This window comes from Jaculus jaculus, chromosome 14 (assembly GCF_020740685.1).
Source record: "Jaculus jaculus isolate mJacJac1 chromosome 14, mJacJac1.mat.Y.cur, whole genome shotgun sequence".
NCBI lineage: Eukaryota > Metazoa > Chordata > Mammalia > Rodentia > Dipodidae > Jaculus > Jaculus jaculus.
Window position 1 is genome coordinate 81,120,471 of NC_059115.1, and position 17,786 is coordinate 81,138,256.

Consider the following 17,786-nt stretch of genomic DNA (forward strand, 5'->3'; position numbering starts at 1 on the left):
CGGCGGCGCGCGGAACAGCCAGTTGTTTAAAATCCTTCTAGAGCGGTTTCTAATTCCCCGCGAGCGCCCGGGTTCCGAGCGGGGGAGGGGGAGGAGGGAGGGCGGGGGGCGGGAGGAGGGAGGAGACCGCCGCCGCCGCCGCCGCCGCGCGCAGGGCGCCCGCGAGCCGCCGAGGGCGGGGAGGGCCGGCGGCGCCTGTCAATCTCGCGCGTTGCCCGGGCGAAGGGGGCGGGGCCTCGGCGCGGCTCGGCCAATCGCGGCCGGCGGCTGCGTGGGTCGCCATGGGGACGGGGCTGTTCCCGGCGAGGCTGTGATGGGTTGACAGGTGCGTGACAGTGGGAGCTGCTCTCGGCACAAGCATGTACGGCAAAGGCAAGAGTAACAGCAGCGCCGTCCCGTCCGACAGCCAGGCCCGGGAGAAGTAAGTGTTGCCGGGGAGCGCCGCCGCCGCCGGCCGCCCGCAGCCCCGCGCGCGCACCCCGCCCGCGCGCGCCCCGCCCGCGCGCGCCCTCGCTCCCGGCGGGCTGGGGGAGGGGGCGCGGGGCGCGCGGGTCTCCCCGGGAGCGGCGGGCGCGCGGCGGCGGCGGCGGGGATGGAAACTTGTTGGGGCGACGCAGGGACGGCGGCCGCGGGCTCACCTCGCTCCCAAAGTAACTTTGGAGCTGTGCTCCGGGGTGCGCCGGGGTGGGGGGGTCCCCGAGCTCCGCCGCGGCCGTGCGCGTGGGCGCCGGCGTGTCCGCGTGCGGCAGCCCCGGGCCGGGCGAGGGCGGCGGGCCGGGGGCCGCTCCCCTACCCTCCCCGCGGAAGAGCCGAGCCGAGCCGAGCCGAGCGGGGCCCGCTGCGGGGCGGCCGCGGGCCGCGGGGCCGGGTGGGCGGCGGCGGCGGCGGCGGCGGGCCCGGCACTTCTCCTCCGCCCGCGGCGGTCCCCGTGCACGCCCACGCCGGCTCGCCCGTGCAAGTTGGGGAGTGCAGCGCGCCGACTTGCCGGAGAGGAAAAGTGAGCTCCGGCCGGCCGGGCACGCGGGCGCGGCGGCGGCGGCGGCGAACTTTCTTTTTCTTTCCTTCTCTCTTATTTTTTTATCCTTCCCTGGAGACCCGCTGCTCCCTTGCCTCCGTCCCCCTTCCCTGGATCCTTCTCTCCGTCTCCCTTCCCTCCTTCCCGGGTCCCCCTTGCCTGGACCCTTCCCTCCGTCCCCCTTTCTTCTTTCCCCTTTCCGTGGGCCCTTCCTGCGTCCCCCCCTTCCCGGGACCCTTCTCTCGTCCCTCCCTCGCCGGCGTGGGCAGCGGCGGTGGTCGCGGATCCTCTCTCTCCCCGCCTCCCGCTCTCCCCCGTCCCCGGTCGGGAGGGAGCTCGCGGCGCCCCGCGGGAGCGGCGGTTCGAGGCCCGGGCGTGGCGTGGCGTGGACGCGGCGCGGAGGTGGGCGCGCTGGCCGCGCCGTGCGGGAGACGGTGGACACAGGTGGTCGGCGCCGCGGAGCCCCGAGTGCCAGCCGCACGCTCGAGAGCCGCCTCCCGGGAGGTGACGCCGCCGCGGCCCGGCCCGGCCCCCTGCTTCGTCTAGGCTGCGCTGCCGCCGTGCTTGTGTACTTGTGAGGTTGTTAGTGAAAACAAGAGAGCGAATGCCCGTGGCACCGAGGAAGGAGCCCCCGCGCACCCCGTTTCTCCCCGGGTTAGCAGAGGAGGGTGCAGCTGCCGCAGACCACACGGTGCCGGTGCCCGTCCTCGGCCCGCTGACCCTTGCCGTCCTTGGGCGCACTCCTGTCTTCCCGAGGGGCTGCAGAGCTGGCACCGTGGGCAGAGGGTGCTGGAGGCATTCTGGGTGCCCTCCGTGCAGAACGGCCGCGGGAATAAAAACCCCGCGTGCAGACCGGCAGCCGAGCTTCCCTCCCGGCTCGGGCTTGGCGCGGTTATTCCTCCCCTGAAAGTTTCTTGTGCCCCAGGGACGGGAACATTTCCTAATCTCCCTGCTGGCAGCACACCATCCCCGGAGGACCCAGGGGGTGGCAAGCCTTGAGGTGGCAAAAAACAAAACAAAACAAAACAGAAAATTACAGTTGCTTTTGTTCCCCTCACCTCCGAGGTATTTTCCTAGGAGTTACCTTCAGAATCTTGTTAGGGTGACATGAACAAACACGTAGCGTTATTACCTGGCCAAGCAGCAACGTCCTCTGGAAGTGCTGGAACACTCGTTCGTGTTCCCTAGTCATTTGCTGCCCGTGTATCTGAAAAAGATGCGCAGGAGGATGTCTTAATGACAGACAGCACATTTCACATTACTGGGTGCGAAGGGATTGTCATGCATTGAACACTCTTATTTGGAGTGACTACATTTTAGAATCAGTAAATTTGGATTTTAATTGGACTCCCAAGAATGGGTGAATTCTGGTTGAGCCTAACTTGTATACAGATGACTTTATTTTAAAAAAATAGGGCAGAGATAGCTAGGAAGTCGGTGTATCTGTGGTCCTTTTTAGCGCTCTTTCTGTGATTCTGTCACAGAAACAAATGATTAACTACTTTTGCTCTCAAACCTACCAAACAAGTAGCATCCACGCTTGGGAGCGAAGTGATGTGCGTTCTGCTAGATGGTGCTGTTTGATCTAAATATATTTCTTCCGTTCCTTACAAGTGGTAATAGGAATTCTTGACTGGCTTACCTTATGAACTACATATAGGTGAAGAGGCCACTTCTGGAGAATTGACAATGTCTACTCTGGGTTAATGGTGTCCTCATTAATTTCTAACTGAATGTTTGATTCTAAGACAAACATTGAGGGACAGCCTATTTTATGGCATAGCCATCATTTCATTTCAGTGGCAGAGTTGATCAGGTGACGGCTTTCCCCCTTGTTTACTTGGCACTCTGAAGGCACTATTGACATCAGTGTACTGATTTCTAAAGATAGGAATCTTGAAGTTGTCATTAAAAATATTCAACAGAATTTTGCTTTAATTTTTAAGGAGGCAGGTTTTAAGAAGTAGCTGAATAATAAAGAATTCTTAGTAAGCAAATTAGAACTGTTCTAATCTAAAATCATAAATTATATTTTGTTAATAAGTAATAGTGCATTTTAATAAAACCATTCTGATAAAGTAGTTGTCATTTATAAATAGTGGTGTGCATGTGAAATAAACATTGGCTTTATAATCTATCAAGAAATGTGTTTTCTCTCGTGAGTTCATATTGGATAGCTGACAAGTACTTACCTGTATTGTATCTTTTCTTTCTCTTGTAAGAAATCACTATATAAAATTGATTTGCAGATTGTATGGTTTCTAAAATTTTCTGTATAGGTCTGAACATAAGAAGGACCAGGGTCAGATTAATGATTTATTTTGTTGTTTTAAAAACAAACAGGTCAAGTCTATTCAAAGGTTTAGATTAGGTTTAATTAGAGAGGGAGTGATTGAAAACCCTGGAGGGAAGTGAGGTGTCTGCATATAAATTTTAATTCTGATCCCATTAGATTATTGCTGCTGACTTTTGTACACAGTTTTTATAACACTGATCACAGTGGTAATTAAATAATTGTGTAATTAATTGTTTGTATCTAGTTTTCATTTCCCTAAATTTTTTGCAGGTAGAAGACACCACTTCTAATTTGTTCTCTGAGGTATCTTTGATATTAAACATGGTGCCTTATGGTGTTGGAAACACCACTTCTTGTTAATGGAGATGCTAAATTTAAAGGAACTTTTTTCAACGAGAAATTTTTTTTCTAATATTAGGACTTGTAAGGCTGAATTCCACATTCTTTTGCTTAGTTGTATTTCAAAAATACTCCCAAACAATAATACAACAAAAGTGATTGTTTTTTCATTATATAGGCCAATTACTGTGTTAAATACTTTATATATATTTTTACTTTATGTATATTTTCTCTAGATTTTAAAATATGCTAGATAGGTATTTTTCCTCTACCTAGACGATAAAAAAAAAACAGGCTTCATAGAGAGCATATACTGCTGAAACTAGAAAAGTTGGCTTTTAACACAGATTTCTTTAACTTTGGAACCCATGGTTGAAGCTGAAAGACAGTTTTCCATGTAGCAGATTGCTTTCCTGGTCTAGGGTGAATGCTAAGACACAGGGAGCAGCACTGCACAATCCCATAGAACAGACCTTGCACGTCAGACCAGGTGCGCAACCTTGACCATTGGCGCACCCTCATGCTTACAGTCCCTTAGTTTGGAGGACTGCAGATCTGTGTGTGGTGTCGGGAAGGCATGGAAAATTTAGGGATGGAAGTTGGAGGCCTAAAGTAAGGGAAGAATATTTGTTTCTGGAAATTTTGATCCCTTAAGTTGTAAGAAGAAATAAAAGTAGTTATAAAAATTCTGCATAAAATACTGCAGAACCTAAGACAACATTGTACCCATACTACTAAGAGTGATGAACCTGCAAACTACATGAGCAGTGATAGTAACTTTTTATAAAATACTGCAGAACCTAAGACAACATTGTATCCACACTACTAAGAGTGATGAACCTGCAATCTACATGAGCAGTGATAGTAACTTTTTATAAAATACTGCAGAACCTAAAACAACATTGTATCCACACTACTAAGAGTGATGAACCTGCAATCTACATGAGCAGTGATAGTAACTTTTTATAAAATACTGCAGGACCTAAGACAACATTGTATCCACACTACTAAGAGTTATGAACCTGCAATCTACATGAGCAGTGATAGTAACTTTTATTAAAGTAATTTGACTTAAGAATGCTAGTCATGGGCTGGAGAGATGGCTTAGCGGTTAAGCGCTTGCCTGTGAAGCCTAAGGACCCCTGTTCGAGGCTCGGTTCCCCAGGTCCCACGTTAGCCAGATGCACAAGGGGGCGCACGCGTCTGGAGTTCGTTTGCAGAGGCTGGAAGCCCTGGCGCGCCCATTCTCTCCCTCTATCTGTCTTTCTCTCTGTGTCTGTCGCTCTCAAATAAATAAATAATTATAAAAAAAAAAGAATGCTAGTCATTAAAGTTGGCATGAAAGACGTTCAGTAGACAGTGCCATTTATTAGGTTAACTGGCTTCTGTGTATATAAATCAAACAGAATACCTGAGGCTCAGAAAAGTAACTTTGGCATTTAAATGAAATTACAAAAAACAAATACCATGTGCTCTGAGTGGTTATAGACTAAAGAACATTAAAATGTCATTTCATGTTCAGATTTATAGGGGTTAGTGCCTGCTACCATCACCTTATTCTCCTGCCCCATTTTTACCACTGAAGCAAACCATACCAGGGAAAAATTACAGATCCTCCCTCTTTTGTCTCTTTTGGCAAGTGAAATAATAAAGATCTCTTGAGAAACATCTTTGGTGATCAGTTTACAAAATTCAAGATTGATGGTTGATGGTTTGTTGTTACTGTGCTGGGGTTTGTGTCTGCAGACTATTTTTGATCCTATGTATTAATTTTACCTTATGGGTATTATGTCAGAAACAAAGGAATATCTTTATGGGAATGAAAGATTCTGACTTTTCCTACTCCAATCCCCAAGATGTTTCCTCCAAAATACTGAACAATTTGTATCTGAAATGTCATGATAGTTGTAATGATGTTTTATTTTAGAAAAAGGATAAAAGTTTTTTATTTTTTTTAAGAATGAATTTAAAGAAATAAAGAAGTTGAGCTATTCAGACTTGAATTTCAGTATTGTTTATCAGGAGATTTATTTGACCTCTTAGAAGTTGTGTTATAAGTACTATATACCTTCAGAGCTGGGGGGAAAAAGGTCATGGTGTATTCACATGTGTTCAAAGCCAGTTTTCCCATAAAATCAATTCAGAATGAATTAAAAAGTCATTAAATTTTAGTTGTTCCACAGTAGACCAGTATATCTTGTATACAAGTGATACTGTTTTAAACTCAGACCACACGTTGTGGGCAGAGACTGGAATGCCCAGGTTGCAGTTGATTACGATTTCATTTCATTAGCGTACAGTTGGAAGTCAAACCTGGGAAAACAACTAATTTGAGTTTAGTCTTCCTTCTTTGAAGCATGAAGATCATAATCATTATATGAATGTTTCAGACATAGAATTAGGACCAGACTACCCAGTTTAAGAAACACAAAACTCCTGCCTGGGAGCGTGCAGTTGTATTTGGGAATACGTGGCAATATTCTGTGCGATTGCCTTCACGGTGCTGTAGGGAAGACATTATGCAGTTGAGCGCTCGTGGTGATGCGTTCTAATCTGTAACCTTTTGTAGATATATGCTAAAATACTAAGTTTATCAAGACGCTGTTCTTTTCCAGAACTGAAAAATTGCAGAGATATAATAGAACAAGATGTTTTTGTTAGTTACTGAAGAGAGTTTTCAGTAAAAATTAATTGGAAATATTCAGAATTTTAAGACTTTGTCTATCAGATCTTGAATGTATTTTACCAGGTTTTATTTATGTAGGGCTCTGTTAACATATGTATGTAACTTTTAATATGACTATTGGGAGTTACTGGACTATTACCTAAAACCCGATATATGCTACAAAAGGTGGTAGAGGGTGACGGGTGGTCCATGAAGGTTAACGTCCTGTTGTCAGGATGTTGGAGAAATAGCAGAAGCCTTCTTCCTAAGCTGTCTATCATGCACTGTGTGAAAACATTGCACAACACATGGAGAAATGGATCACAAAAGGAAGAAAAGGATTTTCCATGAAATTTTTAGATATATGGTTGATCAAAGTGAATGAGAAAGTTAACAGTTAAAGATTTTTGAAAAACAGAGCCATTGAAGATATTGATGTTTTTGAAATAATTGCAGGCCCAGAAGTTTATCTGGACCTGATGGGTGGTCCCAATGATAATTACAGCCCAGAAGTTTATCTGGACCTGATGGGTGGTCCCAGTGTACTGGTGACTACCTGTCATCTCTAGCCCAGGCTGACCTGGAATTCAGCCTCAGGGTGGCTTCGAACTCTGGGCAATGGGATCCTCTTACCTCTGCCTCCCCAGTGGTGGCCCTAAAGGCTTGTGCCAACACACTCTGCTTAGCACCACCTCTGTAGTAATGACAAGACCACTCTCACATTTTACTCTAAGAATCTTCTTATATTTTATTTAGGATCCTAAACAGCTTTGAGACTGATAAGCCATCACAGTACCTTAAGTCACAGGTCAGCTGGATGCACTTGAACCAGTGACCTAGCAAGACCCTGCTTTGACATGTGCATACAAGAATAATAGTTCAGCACTGAAAACAGTTTGTATAAACTGTATATAGGACTTGATTTATTTTACTATTTTAGGTTTTATTATGATTTTGCTACCTAAAATTTTATTGTGTAATTGGCGTCATCAAAGAGTTTAATTTTAAATACTGATACAGCTTTGATTTTAAGTTGTTTTTAGTCAAGTCAGGTGAAAATATCAGTGAAATATTTATGAAGTCAGGGGTGGAGATTGAAACCCGTGTGGGTCTCTGTAAGTCAGGGAGGAGCTCATGACCGAAGAAGGCTCTGCCCCAAGATTCATATGGCTGCTGTATGGTGAGCGACTAGGCAGTTGCCTAATTCCTGTGTTCTTGACCTGTTCCTACAAAAGCTGCTTCATTGATGGAATAAGCCTAAGTAAATGAATCACTGTGTTTTAAATGATGGTACATAAACAATTAAATGTGTTCTGTAAAACAAAGTCCTGAATACTATGCAGAAAGCTTGTGCGGTTTTGTCATAGTCACCACTTAATAGCAACCGTAGCGGAAGTGCTGTCCTGTGCGTCTTTTGTTCCTAATTGGCGCTTGCATTATTTCATTTACCCTCTCACAAAGTCCTGGACACCGTAGGGGCTGTGTGGTCTTAATGTAACAAGAAACAGAGGCTTACCATGTTTTGGCTGGAAGTATCAAAAACAGAAGGTAGAAAATGACATAATTAATCTGGTTTAAAAATAAATCCCATCTGCCAGGATATCTGGAAGTGGTAATTCCAGAGTTGATTTGGTGAATGAAGATCATCAGGGTTCATGATCAGCTTTTCTGCCATCCTTACAGTTTTCCTGTCATGAATGGAAAATATCTACGTCAGGTTCCTAGCAGCACATCTAATGCAAACAACAAGGTTTTCCTTCATGTTTCATCCATCAGGAAGGAAAATGTTTTCATGAATTAGGGGATCTCACTTTACATCTTATTAGTAAAGTTCCTTCCTCAATTACTGGCAAAGATAATGGTGTTCCCATAATATGCATAGATCAGTCATTATCCATTCTGAGAGTTCGAAGCACTGCTCCCTTCCACCTGAACTGTTGAATCAAAACTGGGTGTCTTCAGTACAGTAGACCTATAGTGAAGACATGGATGTAACATGTGTGGAACTCCCAAGACTGAAGGGGAAATCTACACTACTAAAAGTAAATAGACAAACACACTAGGCAATTTGGGGAGGTGTCATGAATGCCATAAAAGTAATAAATGTAATATGGAGAATGACTGGAAGGCTCCACTAAGGACTCAGGAAGGTTCTTGGGAAGAGGGTGTTTAAGACTAGACTTGGGTAATGAAAGAAACAGTCATTGAAACTGGGGTTTGTGTATTTCAGGTAGGTATAAACAACCAGAAAGGATTGCTCAAGAATATGGAAAATACCAGCAAGTAAAGGTTAGGATGAAATAGTGTAATTCTCAAGTTTTTTTTTTTTTTTTTCCTTTTCGGTCTCATTTGAGCCCAGGATGACCTGGAATGCATGATGTAGGCTCTAGGGTCTCTGGGTGGCCTCAAACTCACAGAGACACCTGTGCCACCTTGTGCATCTGACTTTATGTGGGTACTGAGGAATAAAATCCTGGTTGTAAGGCTTTTGCAGGCAAGTGCCTTAACCATTTAACCATCTCTTTTGCCCTAGCTTTGTTTTTTGACAGAGGAATTGGGTGATGAATCCAGTTAATGTGGTCTGCATAGGTATGTGGGTTCATTATCTATCTGCAAACCCTGATGAAATACTTGTTTCTAAGGATAGAAGTGCTTTTATAATGATGTTGATCGAAGTACTTAAAGTTAATGAACACTTAACGCCTATGGGGTTAATAAAGGATGGCATGTTGCTGGTGCCAGTATTTCCCCTAACCTCCCAAATTGGACTGGTTGTTTTTATAACCTCTTTCTTTTTTTCCTGTTTTTTTCATGTGTACTTAATAAATTATTTTTCAGGTAGATTGGTTGTTCATGAATACAAAGAATCTTCACTGTTGTGTTCTCATCACTTAGCACAGTGTCTTATTATGTTTGTGCAATAAGCGAGTTAAAAATGTAATAAAGTTTCCATACATATATATACATACATACATACATACATATATATATATACATATATACACACACACACACACACACACACACACACACACACACATATGTATATGTATATCCCAACAGTGTATCACTATATTATGGAATTTGGTACTAGGATTAATATATAATTTATTATAAATAAGATTTTAAAAAACGACATGGACATAGAGGTAATCTTTCTGTGAATTTCAGACTAGAGGAAATTACCTACACATGAAATATGTATTTATTATTAATATACTTCCTGACATAATCTAGTAAATTTGTGAAATAGTAAAATAATAGTAATATATGTAAAATTATATTTTAGTTTGCAAGGTATTTAACATACTTTCTGTAGATCTCATGATTCTATGAAATAGGTGATATTTCTACTGATTTTTCAGATACATGAATAAAGGTTCATTTATTTAGGTAATGTGTGGCAGAACTGAGTACATATTTTGATTTTTTTTTTTCATTTTAAGGTTAGTGTTCCTTTCTTATACTATACTATACTATACTATACTATACTATACTATACTATACTGTGTAGTATAGCTATACTATAGCTGGCTCTTTTTAATGGGAGAAAGCGTAAATTTGATTTGATTTTGTTAAGAATCAGATGGTAATACTTTGACTAAAGAAAGATGCATATTGTTATCATTGTTTTATGTATGTGTAGTGTAGCAGACAGCTTCAGGTTCACTGAGATGAACTTCCAGACCAGGCACAGTTATGGTGGAAGGGATTTATTGACGTTTACAGACCCAGGGGTCATTCTTGTAATGGCAGAAGAAGCTGGCTTGCTTTCCCAGGACCAAGCAGAGAGAGAAGCAGCACCAGCCAAAAAGCCAAAAGCCGCATAGCACACTTCAGGAACTCTGGCTAGGCACACTTTGAATATCTTTAGATTGTAATCTGAAGCCCACCACCACACCTTAAGATCCACCCACTGACCCTGCCTCAGGCCAGGTGGCTGCAAATGCAAACTACAAACAAATAAAAAACTGAATATATTGGGGGCCATCTATTCAAACCACCACATGTATATTATATGTTAAGTTTATTCTCAGAATCCGGTACTCTTCTTTTTAAAAAGTCTTTATTTAGTTTTTTGTTTTTTTGCTTTATTTTGTTTTGTTTTAAGTCAAGCCCAACAGACTGGCCTTTTTTTTCATGTGTTTGTATGTGTGTGTGTGTGAGAGAGAGAGAGAGAGACAGAGAGAAAGTACTGGTGCTCCAGGACCTCCAACCACTGTAAGTGTACTTCAGGTGCTCCACCTTGTGCGCATGTGCAGCCTTGCACACTTGTGTCACCTTGTGCGTCTGGCTTACATGGGATCTAGAGAGTAGAATATAGGTCCTTGGGCTTCACAGGCAAGCACCTTAACTACTAAGCCATCTCTCCAGCCCTGTCTAGATATTTGTGGGCAAAGAGAGAAGTAGGGAGGGAGGGAGGGAAAGAGAGGGGCAGGCAGGCAGAGATAAGAAGATAGTCAGTGTGGGCATGCCAGCCAGGGTTTCTTGCTACTGCACAGCCACTCCAGATGCATGTGCCATTTTGTGTATCTGGGGAATTGAACAGAGGCTGACAGTTTTGCAGGCAAGTGCTTTTAACTGCTGAGCCAGAATCTGCTTGTTTGTTTGATTGTTTTTTTAAATTTACTTGTGGTCTTTATGTTTTTATTATATATGTGGATAAATATGGGATTCTTCTTTTTTTGGTTGGTATTTGTTTCTCTTTTCTAAGACAAGGTCTCTACATGTGCCTCAGCTGGGCTTGATATTCCTCCTGCCTCAGCCTTCCTAGGGCTGGAACTCTAATGGAATAGTGTACAATTCTTGGCTACTTTTGGATTTCTAGCTTATGAAGGATTAAATGGTTTTTATTAATGAATTTTTCTCTATACCTTTGCCAATTGGCTCCAGTGTAGAGATAGAATTAGGAGTAGGGAAAGGGAGGACTTTTCCCCTCTTTTATTTTGTGATAGCTTTCTTGTCAGTGTGATAGAATGCTTCACAGAAACAACTAAATGGGAGGAAATATTTATTTTCCTCACTGTTTTAGAGAGTTTGATTCATGGTTACTTGGTTCCATGCACTTGGACACAACACGGTAGCAGGAGATTGTGATGGAGAAGGTCTTCATGTGTGGGAGAAAGGAAGCAGAGAATGAAGACAGTCCTGGGATAAGGTATACGTTTCAAAGTCACACATCCACTTCCTCCAGCTAGGCCCCACCTCCGAGAGTTTTCAGAACCTCTGGAAACAAGACTACCAGCTGGGGACCAAGCTTTAACATTTGAGCAAGCAGAAGCATTTTAGGATCAGAACAGAGCACATGCTTTCTTTAGAAGGAAGGGACAGTCGATGTAAGTTACTAATAAAATATTCTTTGTTACTAGAGTAAAATATGCACCATATGAAATTTCACCATTTAGGTGTATAGTTCAGTGTTATTAATTCCCTTCACACTGTTGTGCAGCGACTTCTACTCTCCATTTCTAGAACCTTTTCTTCATTCCAAATGAAACTGTACCCATGAAACGATAACTTTCAGATCTTTCCACCCAGCCTCTGGCAATCACCTTAGAATATTTTTGTGCCTCTAGGAATATGGCTGTTGTGGGAACTTTGTGTAAATGAGATCATGTAGTATGTGTTTTTGTCTGTGTCTGGCTTTCTTGCTTAATCTTTACAACAACTTCATAATTTAGATATAATTCTGATTTTTCAAATGGAGAAATTGAGTCTTAGAGAGTTTTTTTTTTTTTTAATCATCTCCAAGGCTACAGTTGTATAGCCTGTCTTCACACTCAGACTTAAGACTCTGTTGCTTATGTTAAAGTAAGTGTACTTCCTTGTGTGACCCATGAGAAAACTACTTTCACTGGCCTGTGTACAGGCATGGGGTGGGAGAGGATGTCCGGGTTGTCCTGTTAATATACAGCCACCATGTTTAGTTGGAACAGGAGCTAGTGGACAGTAAGGACATGGTAAGGAAAGATTCAGAAGCTGCTGAAAAGATGGACAGAATCCTAGGAATGACAAGCTCCCAGACAGCCCCACATCCTTGAGCTGGTCCCTGAGATTTAACAACTAGGAGCAAGTGTGGATGCGAGAGGGTGATGCTGACTAGGAACTCGGGCTCCATTCTTTCTTCCTCTGTCAGGTTACTTCGAAAACTTCAGAGTCAAGTGAACATAGAAAGCATACATAATATCTGGGGGGGGGGAGCCTTTCTCCTGTAATCATGGGTCTCCTTGTGTTTCTTCCAACTAGCACGTGGACTGTTGGTTTGCTTTTGAACTACTGCACCTGGAAGGTTTCCACGTGGTTCAGGGGAAACCATCCTGAGTTTTCTACCAGCCATCTCTGTGGAACTGACTGCTAGAAAAAATAGAAACAACTCCTTTGTTGATTCTTTTCTTCATCATGTGCTGTTTGCCACTTGTAATTGGATTCAAATTATGTAATGATTAGACTTTATCAGTGCATTTAAAGCAACAGCTATTATTAGGAAGCTATTAAGGTTTTCAGTAAGCATTTGAATTAAATTTAGTGATTCATATTTTTCCTATATATATTATATTTAATAATATAATAATAAATAACAATAAAATATATTCCAAAATATAATAGTAATGGAAAAAATAGTATGAGGTTTCTACCATAAAATATCACACATACATATACACATGGAAGTACATGCAGACATATTGTGAGTAATTTTCAGGTAGGAGTTCCTTTTGGGAAATGATTTGCTAATTTATTTTGAATTCATATGTTATTGAGTGACTCATGGAAGTGAATTGGACTTATGAATTCCAAGCTAGAAAGACTAGGGCATAGGAAGTTTTTCCCAAAACATTAAAAGGTGTAGAAGGAATATCACTGTTAAGAGAACTCAAAATAGTAAGGACTGGTAACACTATTACAAGTTGGCAAAATGAAATATGTTATCTTAGTTTTAGATCCTCAGCAGGATGGTTTCCTCAGTGTGATCCTGACAAGAGTGAATGATTATATCATTAATACATGAATGATTAATATCAAGGGAAGAGTAACACTGGGATCAGATCAGCAAGGAGAGTATTGCCCTTCCTTGATCTGAAGGGGAAAATGGAAGAGCAGTTGCCAGTTTGAGCAAGAGCTACCACTGCTAGAGGAAGGCTTGCCTCAGGAGTTGTGGATTGAAAAGGGCCATAGCCACTGTCAAATCCTCTGCTAAATAGAACTGGAGGCCTGGTGGGGAGGAACCTTCTTTCTACTGTTATTGATATCTGGTGCCTTCTGCTTTTCTTTAGAACCCAACTGGAGCCTGAGGTCAAGCAATTTCGATGACTATACATAGTTCTTAGAGATAAGCCCCAGGTCTTGAAGCATGGTAGACAAAGAATCTGATGAGACAGTGGAAAATAGCTAACATAATATTCAATTTTTTTCTGATTTGAAACATATCTCTTAGTTCTTTGTACAGAGTAACATAAGAAAATAGAGCTCCTTAAAAACTCAATTCTGCCAACATAACATTTAAAGTTTAGAAAACATGTTTTTATAAGAATATATATTTTAACATATTTTATGATAGGGTTCATATTCATCCTGCTTGTTCCTGTTATTCTTTAAAAAGTTAACTATCTGTTATGTGTTAGCCTTCAAATCTTAATAGTGAAGTGGTCTCTGCCCACTATTAAGTTTGTTCTCCAGAGAATCTCTCAATCAGCATTTGCCACTCTGGGTAGTGAGAACTGTGACGGGTATGCGGAGGGTCTGTAGGGCTGTGAGTGTGAAAAGATATTTCTAAGAGGGTTTTAACTGAATGACAAGCATAGCCAAACTGGGGAGTGGTCAAAGGGCGTTCTCGAGAAAGACTCATGTACAGGAGACATTAAAGAATGACAGGTGCTTGGTTCCAGCATCCCTCACAGATCAGAACATCAGTTGGGGACTCAAGTCCTTTGTGTAGCATGGTGTAGTATTTGCGTGCAACCTGCATGTAAGTAATCTTTGGATTACTTAGATCTAGCACAATGTAAATGCCATATAAATTACTGTTACACTGTTTATAGCGATAAGAAAAAGAAGTCCGTGCATGTTCAGTTCAGATGCAGTGTTTTCTGAATATTGGTGATCTGTGGTTGGCTGAGCCCACTAAAGTGGAACTACGAATACGGACGGACCAGCGGTACTTGATGAATGTAATAAAGTTGTTACGATTAGATGTACTTTAGAGGACACGTGTGGCAAGTTAAACAGGAACCATTTCAGTAACAACCTTAAGTGATAGCTTGATCTGATAGGATCTGATAAGGAATTTTTAAAATATGTGTTTTATTTATTTATGAGAGAGAGGGGGAGAGACAGAGAATCTATGGCCATATCACTCTGAACATGTCTGTTGCAGTCATTTTCATATTACTGGCAGAAATACCCAACCAATAGCAACTTGTGGGAGAAAAGGTTTTTTTTGGTTTAGAGGCTTGAGGGGGAAGCTCCATGATAGCAGGGAAAACAATGGCATGAGCAGAGGGTGGACATCATCCTCTGGCCAACATAAGGTGGAAAATAGCAGTAGGAGAGTGTGTCAAACACCAGCAAGGGGAAACTGGCTATCATACCTGTAAGTCTGCCCCCAACAATACACTACCTCAGGAAAGCATTAATTCTCAAATCTCCGTTAGCTGGGAACCTAGCATGCATAATACCTACGCTTACAGGAGACACCTGAATCAAAACACCACAATGTCCAATCTTATGTGATCTTGGAAGCCAAGTAGGATTGGGCCCAGCTAGTACTTGGGTGGGGGAGGGAGAGGCAGGCAGATAGAGAGAGTGGACACACCAGGGAGAAGTTAAATAATTTGAAGTACATTTTACAGTAATCATTCTGGATGTAGTATGGAGGGTTGGATAAGGGGAGGAGCTGCTGTAACAAGACAATTGTTATGTCATCATTTTTTCTATACCAATACAGTAGAAGTTTCATTCCTGGTATCCTAAATGATATGCAGAGGCATTTAGCATACCAATAACTGTGGGCTAGCTCCACATGCACAACCCATATACCTCAACAAGGAGGGGCCAATGGGGAGGGGGTAGGTCACGGATGAGCCTAATAATGGTGCCAAACTGCCTGTATTTGCTGAATAGAAAACTAATAAAAAAATAAATATGAAAAAACATTATTTTTTTACTTTGAATTTTAATTAGCACATATTAGTTATATATATTAATGGGTTTCATTATGACATTTCCATACATTTATATAATCTGTTTGAACACATTAAGTCCTTTTCCCCTTGTCCAACTCCCGCTGATCTTTCCTTTTCTCTACTAGTTCCCTCTCCTATCTCTGGTGACCCAGTGAGTTCAGTTAGAGTTGTTTAAATAGCCCATTGGGTGAGGGACTATTTACCAAAGTATGAGTAACTTATCAGTTGAAGACAATGCCTGTCCTTCATTTTGCAACCCTTAGCTGTCTATAAACCCTTCGGGAGGGTAGAATCTGGTGAGCCCCTTCTTTATCCAAGACGAAGTGTTTATGGACCCAATCTTGTATGAGTCTTAAGCAAGCCAACACAACTGCTCTGAACTCATGAGTACAGTGGCTGTATCATGCCCTGAAGATAGAGTTTCACAACACTCCACCTCATCCTCCAGTTTTTCTTTCCGTTCCCCCTCTTTAGGGATGTTTCCTGAAAGTCCCATTTAGGGCTGGACCCTCAGCAGTTACTTACTCTTAGCACTGTGACCAGTTGTGAATCTCAGCAGTTACCACCGCCCTGTATGAAAAGAAGCTTCTGTGACCAAAGCTGAGGGCAATACAATCGTGGGTATAGACATAAATATTTAGAAGACATTTTGATGGGCACCTCGTACTCATTGAACACAACAGCAATAGCTTCCCCTCTCAGGCCTATGATGTGTTTGGCCATGGAGTTTTGACCAGGTTTATAGTTCCAAAGGAAGTAGAATTTTTTTTTTTTTAAGGTGGTTAATACTGCTTTGGTCAGACCTCGATGAAATGCAGGAAGATGAACAGGGACATGTAAGGAAGGAGACAAACTCCAGTGTGGGAAGAAATCGTGTATACAGGGTTTTGAGTTCAGAGTAGACATCTAGGCTGCAGTGTAATTGAGGCGGGAGCAGCCAGAGAACTTGGGCTGTTTCAGGCATTGCGCCTGGCACCGTCTGTCTTGAGGTGTATTTAATGTCCCTGACGACAAAGCCAAGGCTTCCACAGGGCACACTAGTCATCACACATGCCACAGTTGGACTCTGATCAGCTTGGTCTTTCTTTGGAAAGGTAACTTTACTGACCTGAGATTCATATAGAAATGTGTATATAACTCGAGTTATAGTTTGAATTGCTACCAGTTGAGCACACTGTGATAATAAAGCACTCACATCATGAAAAGGAATGCCACCAGTTCTTCCGAGCTTTCTTCCATATGGTGTGTCCTCTCCCTGTCTGGCTTCTAGTAGCATAGGCTAGTTTTGCCTGGTTGTCAACATTGTATATGGGCCGTTTTCCTTCTTCAACATTTGATGTTGTGAGGTAGGAATGAAACCATCATTTTTGAGACTTCTATAGGGGAAAGTGTAACGAAACCAAAGCTGAAAGCTTGGAGAATACTTAAGAGATAGATGATGAGATTAAAACTAAAAAGGCACACCAAAGAGAAATGACAAAGAAAGAAAGGATTGGCATCACAAGTCAAGGAAGGGAAGTTTTGAGAATGGGGATGTGAGTTAACTTTTCCAGACATTGTAGAATGAATAAGATCTCAGAAAAGGGCTGAATTTTTAAATTGAGAGACCATCTGTGTGTGACCTTAGGGAGAACAGTTTTAATGGAGTGCACCAAGTTAGCACACAGTGGTTTAAGTAGTGGAGATAAGATAGAGAAGTAGAGATGTCAGATGTGGACAGCCTCCCCTGGAGAAAGAGCACACTGAAAGCTATCAGGAGGGAAGAGTCCATTTTCCTGGAGACACTTTTGTATGGGGTGTTTGTTGGGGAGCACTATTTGGTTTTGTCATATAAAGAGGTTTCGTTAACTGCCTTGGACCACTCTATTATTTATTTATTTTTGTTTTATGAAAGGATGAAAATAATGGGATACGATGGCGTGCGTGGGAAGGAATGAAGTCATTAAGGAAACTTTATTGGGGGAATATTGAAAGTGACTGTATGTGACGTTTTTAAACCGATGTTTAGCATTGGTTGCATTGCACTTTTTGTCAGTTGATTTCTTTAAAACTTAAAAAAATTTTTTTAAATCTATTTATTGGAGAGAGGAAAAGAGGTAGACAGAGAGAGAAAGAGAGGATGGGTGTGCCATGGCCCGCAGCCACTGCAAATGAACTCCTGACGCACATGCGACCTTGTGCATCTGGCTTACATGAGCCCTGGGGAATTGGACTGAGGTCCTTTGACTTTGCAGGCAAATGCCTTAACTGCTAATACATCTCTCCGGCCCAATTTTTAAAAATTGATTTATG

General features: G+C 42.5%; 1 protein-coding gene across 4 annotated transcripts in view; it reads left to right on the forward strand.

The window, feature by feature from the left end:
• The first annotated feature begins 273 nt into the window (after positions 1-273).
• Positions 274-17,786, forward strand: part of Ssbp2 (single stranded DNA binding protein 2) — a 253,386-nt gene continuing 235,873 nt past the window's right edge. For 2 of the 4 annotated variants that reach the window (XM_045133623.1, XM_045133625.1), the window contains exon 1: positions 274-421. In XM_045133623.1, the coding sequence (XP_044989558.1) occupies positions 360-421 (62 nt within the window). In that variant the 5' untranslated portion in view covers positions 274-359. The remainder of the gene's footprint in view (positions 422-17,786) is intronic. The other 2 variants (XM_045133624.1, XM_045133626.1) reach the window with 1 other exon arrangement.